At 35.7% G+C, this 6,754-nt stretch overlaps 1 protein-coding gene across 3 annotated transcripts in view; it reads right to left on the bottom strand.

Moving 5' to 3' along the window:
- Positions 1 to 3,138, bottom strand: part of LOC146456690 (uncharacterized) — a 23,501-nt gene extending 20,363 nt beyond the window's left edge. Inside the window, exon 1 of one of the 3 annotated variants that reach the window (XM_085092643.1) lies at positions 3,015 to 3,138. In XM_085092643.1, the coding sequence (XP_084948769.1) occupies positions 3,015 to 3,095 (81 nt within the window). In that variant the 5' untranslated portion in view covers positions 3,096 to 3,138. Of the gene's footprint in view, positions 1 to 1,725; positions 1,822 to 3,014 lie in introns of those variants that run through there. The other 2 variants (XM_085092641.1, XM_085092642.1) reach the window with 2 other exon arrangements.
- Positions 3,139 to 6,754: the final 3,616 nt, after the last annotated feature.

The following is a 6,754-nucleotide window of genomic DNA, read 5'->3' as shown; positions in this document are numbered from 1 at the left end:
CTTTTTAAGTTATTCTCATCAGATTTCAGAATGGAATGTAAAGTTTTTACCTCAAAAATATCACAACAGTTTAGATTTTAGCGTAGAGTGATTTACCTATGATATTGTACTTTTTGTCACTGTATTTTATTGACTTTTTAAAAATGCATTTTCTTCCAAATATTCCGCATAGAATGCATCTAACAAACCGAAAAACGTAAAGCAGATTCGGGTGAAGATCAGCGAATTAAAACATATCTCCTTACCTTCTTAGAGGAATATTCGGTGTGGCAGAGTGATATCAGCAATGCGACGATAAAAATGTTTATGAAAAAAAAAGAGCCATTCTCTGAAAACTCTCCGTAAATGACGCAGGGACCAGAAAGGACCACTGCTTTGAAGTGAATGGGCTATTGTTTTGAAGAACTTGAATTTTCTAGTACGAATTGATTACACACTGACTAGTGTTTTAGGAAACTTGAAATGTCTCGAACACGTTACTTACAGTTCGACCACTGTTTACGAGAAACTTGAACTGCATTGAAAATAATTATTATTTATAAGCAATTGTTCCAAAGATCTTGAAGTTTCTCGTGCCAGATTGTTTACAGATGTATTGTTCACATTTGAAAAATTCAACTAAGGATCTGGATTGGGTTAAAGTTTGCTGAGGAGGATAATAGTGAAAAAAATGGAATGGTTTTACCTATATTCGGACATTTCATCAAGCCCTCTTTTTCAGACCATTCAAGCCCATCTAAAATCCAATTTCCTTTATAACAAAAGAACTTGCTATTCTCCGCCGCTCCTCTATAGTATTTCATTATGGAACTTTTTGTTTCTACACATTGCCCACTGGAAGCAAAATTTAGCCATTAGAAACACCAGGTCCATTTTTGCAAATGAAATTAAGCATGCAGCAGGACCAACAGATCACCCGGCTGTAGCAGCATCTTGGCTATTAATTTTCTTCTAGCAACATAGTTTTAGCCAGAATATTAATTGTACGACGAGAAAAATTTGTAAACAATAATGGAAAATAAAAGAAACATCATACAACTTTACTGAGGTGATTTAGGCGTTTTGGTAATCAAATCCGGATGAAATTGTCCTTTTTGTCAAATAGAAAAACAAGAAATGATTTCAATTGTTACTTTTATAACGTCATTCCAATATTATTTTCAAGTTTAAAACGAGTGCAAAACCATGAATAACGAAAATAAAATCTGTTAAAAATACAATTTCATGTTGCTTTGTGGCGCTGTAGTTCAAAATAGCTAGGAGAAAACCGTGTAATCTTACAGAGAACCAAAGAGATTGTCACTGAGTACAAAAACACAATGCTGTAATAATACTATAAGCAGTATAAAAGGCAAATAATATAACTGTGGACATGAAGAAGAAAAACGTTAGGGTGAAGATAAGCAGCCTCATGGTCTGATTTGCGGTTTAATAAACAGTAGGATTTCAAAATGAGGAACTGATTAACTGGATCTGTTCTGTGAACCGATTGCCTCAGAAATAAAGCATCTTGGTTATTAGTTAGTATAGCATTGGAGATCTGAATGTTTTCTTCATCTAACCATTCAAAAATCATAAACAGCCACATTTCTATGAAAGAACATTTCCTCATCAGTGCAAATGTCTGCTTATTTCCCTGTTATGCTCTTTAGCATTCTTAGTAAAAGCTGAAGCTTAATCTTCGAATTACAGGAGGTGAATGTTTTACTAACTATAGTTGCCCACCTTTCGAGAAAGTTCGGCTTCAGAACGGGAAAGTGATATCACCGATGCGACGATGAAAACGTTCATCGAGAAACGAGCCATTCCAAAATCTTTTCTTCAACGAGACTCGATAGAATGGCGAGGCCTTCCAAGAGAACATTGTTTTGGGTTAATTATGCTGGCAGAAAACTGGAAAATTCTCGACAGAATCTATTTCCAGAAGTTATTACTCAGCAGTTAACTTCCTAGTGTTAATGATGGGGGAGGGGGTGGTGTTATTCAGATGAGTGTATCATTTCACTGGGGGACAGGATTAGATATCCAAAAACACACTCTCGCACATGTTGTTACAGAATGGAAATTTGTTTCGTTTGTCTGTGAAACGCTGATTCGCCGAGCTTTTGTGAGGTTTTTAAACTAGTGTAATCTTTCTCTTGTTGTTCTATAGTAACCCAAAAAAATTTGGTTTCTATCCAATTAAAAGGAAACTTATGATAAGTCAAACAAATGACAGCTTCGTATCTTGTATATTTGGAGATAAAAAATGGTTATATAAATTCATACTCTGCCAGATAGAAAGTCATGTTACATTGTTTGTCTTTATGCGTAAAACGAGGGTCAGGCTGTTTGGCAACTCGAAAAGATTCTCTCTACGTTTATGGTGAGAGAAAAAGTGAAATTAAATTAAAAAATTGAGTTACTGATATTTTAGCAGGTATTGCTCAATTGACTACGTTAGATAAACAAATTCCGCCTGAATGATGTGTTTGTTTTACTCAACTGGATCATTGCATGTATACGCTCAATCTGTATATGATACGCTTTTTGACTGAACAATACATTTTATTTTTGAAGAACTGGTTTTCTGCAGTTTACTACGAGAAACATTGGCTGGGAAACTTATTGTACGAGAACCGACCAAGAAAAAAGTAAAAGGAAAGCTAGTTAGAATGAAAAAACCAAAAGAGTGAAAAACCAAAGGCGTAAAAAATTCTATCGCGGCGGTTGGAAGTAAACAACGGCAAGGCTCAGCATTGAAAACTGAATACTTTCAGCTCAGTGTACCCTTTTAAACACTGAAAAATATGACTAATATTTTGTCTACTTTTGTATCACTAACAAAACTTTTTTTTTAGAAGCGTCGGTAATATCCTTTCATTCACAAATTTTAGTGTGCCGCTTCCAGATTTTTAACTCATCATTGAAAATATCAGCTTAATTCTTGTCTATGCTCTTTAACATCGTTAGTAAAAGCTAAAATTAAGATGACACTGCGGAGGTGAATATTTTAGATAACTACAGTTACCAACCTTAAGAGAAATTCCGGCTTCAGAACAAGGAAGCAATATCACCGATGCGACGATGAAAATGTTCATCAAGAAACAAGCCATTCCAGAACCTTTACTTCAAGGAGACTCGATAGAATGACGAGGCCTTCCAGGAGAACATTGCTTTGGGTTAATTATGCTGGCAGAAAACTGGAAAATTCTCGACAGAATCTATTTACAGAAGTTATTACTCAGCAGCTAACTTCCTAGTGAAAATGATGTGGGAGGGGGTGGCGTTATTTAGATGGTGTACCATCCTACTGGGGGACAGGACTAGATATCCAAAAATAAACTCTCATACATATTGTTGCAGGCGAGTGGAATTTGTTTCGTTTATCTGTAAAACACTGACTCGCCGGCGAACTTTTGTGAGGTTTAAACTAGAGTAATCTTTCTCTTGTTCTACAGTAACACAATAAAAATTTGATTTGGTTATAACGTTCAAATATAGCTTCGTGTCTCGAATGTCTGGAGAGAACAGAATAAAAAATATATATATTAATTATATAATTCATAATCTGCCAGATAGAAAGTGGTGCTATATTGCTTTTTATGCATAAACCGAGGGTAATGACTGAGTTAACTTGGTAATTTGGAAAGAATCTCCAACGTTTGTATAAGAAAAATCTGAGTTAATATTTTAGCAGAGATTGTCCAACTTAACCACTTTACATAAACAATTTCGGCTGAACGAGCCAAAAGTTAGTTTTCTTTAATTTGGGTCACCTTCGTTTTTGCAGGAACATTGCGTGTATACGCTTTGTGTATGTGATTTCATGGTTTAGGTATGATCTTAACGAGTTTCTCTGATGAACTTTAATTCATCGTCGTTCGTCATTCCTGTGAACACCCGTTTGAAACATACTTGCCTCAACGTGAGCAATTAACAGCGGCAATAAAAATGCGAGAGAAAGTTTAAGGTGAGCTAGCGTTTTCATAAAGACAACAACGTCTTGTAAATTCGGAAAATACTGAAGATTCCGTTCCCTAAAACTTTCTCTCCACAACTCAACTGATTCTCGGCTAAACCATCCAAATGGATCAAACTGCATTAGGTTACACAAAGCAACGTGGAAACTTTTAAGTATTTTATTTAAATGGTCTCCTTGAATACTCCTGAATTTAATTTTGAACTACCCTGAAAGCAATCTGATCATGACAAAACCTAACAGTTCAGCGAGCACATAAGTTTGTTATAGTATGCTAAAAAAAAGCCGTAATACAGCCGTAAAACAGCAAGCCGACTGATGATATGATTGAGACACACCGCCATGAATGAACATTTTTCGAGATCTGATTTTTTGCAGTTTACTAGAAGTAAAAAATGGCAAAGCTGAGCAAAGCGAATGCTGATTACATTCAGCTGTGCCCTTTCAAATATTTAAAAACAATTAATGGTATTTTGTCTACTTCTGTAGCACTAACAATACGTCGTTTATCGATAATTTCTTCTCACTTCTAAATTTTAGTGTGGCGGTTCCAATTTGTAGTTAAGCAGCTGCGAAAGTTTCATGCACTGTAAGTTAGTGGAAAAGATAAACAATCAATATGATTCTCCTAATGCTGTTTTTCAATGAAAGTAAGTTATATCAGATGCTAAGAAAATTAAGGATGAATTAAACTGCCAACCTTGAGTTCCACTACTGATCTCTGAAAACTAAAAAATAATCATTCTGGTTTGGCACTCTGAAGTATTGATAGGACGATCCGGTAAAGTTGCACATCTGTATTAAAACTGAACATCACAAACGAATTGTTTACCTCGATAAGCGGAGGGTGTTCCCGGCAGTATGGACGGAGAGGGCAGACGCCCGATCGAGTAAAAGAACACCAAGCAAGACGTTTAAAGTCAATAGAAACTGAAAACTCTACTATTAACATTATTACTGAGCAATAATCTGAATAATACCCAGCTAGGAAATATTCTCTTTTCTCGCTCTCATACAAAACGCGAGGTGACATCGCGCCAACCTGAATATACTCAATTGAGTTTTACACTACAATAAAATCGCATTTGTGAGCTGACCAGGAGGGTCTTCCGAGGGAATATTCCGTCAAAACGGACCGTTGCGAGGTTGTCTGCGTTAGCAGACGTCTTCGACCGGGCTGTGTCAATTTTGTCTGAGCACAAAGAAAACAGGATATTCATTATACATACCTTTAAGAGAAACCTTCTTCTCGTCGCAGCAGCGCTCGCGAGGGTATTACCAACAATATTATCCGGAAAACCGCGAGCTATGCTATATAATTTTTTTTTTCTTTTTCAGTTGTAAAATTAGCTGAAGTAAGAAACACCTCGGACCGAAGTGTAAAATACAATTTAAATTAATTAGGCTCTAGAGGACGTGAAAAATCTTGATTGAATTATTTATAATTTTTCGGCCAAAAGAGTAAATGTACTGTTCAAGTCGTAAATAAACTGCCAAAAATCTCAGTAAAAATTTGCGCCAAAATCCACGCGTAAAATATTGTAATACACCCAGCTTTTAGAAAACTGAAAAATATAATAGTCGAACAAGTAATTGATTCTTGTATGCGCGACTGAAACTGTAAAGTATAAAGCATTGTAAAACTTGTTGATCTTAAACGTCAATATTGACGACTTTGTTACCTAAACATTTTAAATACTCCTTCGGATGATACGAACTGTCCCGCGTAAGTTTTATTTTAATTTTGCATGAAATCCGCTTACTTTGATACTGTATTCAAAATGTTTCAGTGACATTTTTTAAAGTTAACTGCCGCTATAATCGCGTGACCATTTTTTTCCAATACACCCTCGAGTCATTCTAAATTTAATTTAACACGCTGTGAAAAAATGAACTAACTGAACTAAACTCGATACTTTGATTCCCTATCAAGCTAATACCGTCCTGCCTCTTGAATGTTCACTCTCAGCCTAGAATAAGGAACGCATTGAAGGAATCGCAAATTAATAATTAGAGTCGTGGCTAGCACAGCGCTTATAATTATTCAGCCGGTTTGTAATTGAAATCGGACGATCGATTACGAAGAAGAACAACATAGATCGCAAATCCAATTTCTGTCAATTAAATTTCTCAGTTCTCCATTCAGTTCATCAAAAAGGTTTTTCAGCCGTAAGAAAACTCACATTTTTTTATAGTTCCAACTGCAACGCGAAAACGAAAAACTTACCTAAATTTGCATACAACGACAGAATATTATATATATAGGTAAACAGAAACGTAAATACGTGGAAATAACAATTTGAAACTATAAACACCTAGAAGACAATGCTTGTAAGAGTGAAAAGCCCCTATGTGACATCTTAAAAATGAAGCATTTGTAATATTTACGACCACAGATTTTGTTTATCAAACTTGAAGTCCCTACCTGAGACAAAAGCCAGACAATCAACTTTTAACTTTTCCGCATAAATTATCAGTTGTGCGCAGCGTATGGTTCACTAAAATGAGAATCAACCTATTTTCCACGTGCTTCAAACTTGCACTACCTACTAACTGATTTGCTTGGTAAATACTTTACCAGCAGGTACCTCTACTTCTCTGGCTTTCAATATATTCCCGAAAAGAATTTGAACAAAAATTATTTAACTTCGATGTTCAATCCATCACGTCTGCCCAGCATTTCAAACTTGCAGCCATTGATTCAGTTGAACTCTCAGTGGCCAGCTAACGAACCTGGAGAGTTTTACGCACTGGTTAAAAAGAAATGAAACGCACGGAACAAATGGACGACCA

This window comes from Pavona decussata, unplaced genomic scaffold (genome assembly GCF_977016875.1).
Source record: "Pavona decussata unplaced genomic scaffold, jaPavDecu1.1 SCAFFOLD_254, whole genome shotgun sequence".
NCBI lineage: Eukaryota > Metazoa > Cnidaria > Anthozoa > Scleractinia > Agariciidae > Pavona > Pavona decussata.
The sequence above is the reverse complement of the archived record's forward strand: the minus strand, read 5'-3'. Positions and strand labels throughout refer to the sequence as shown.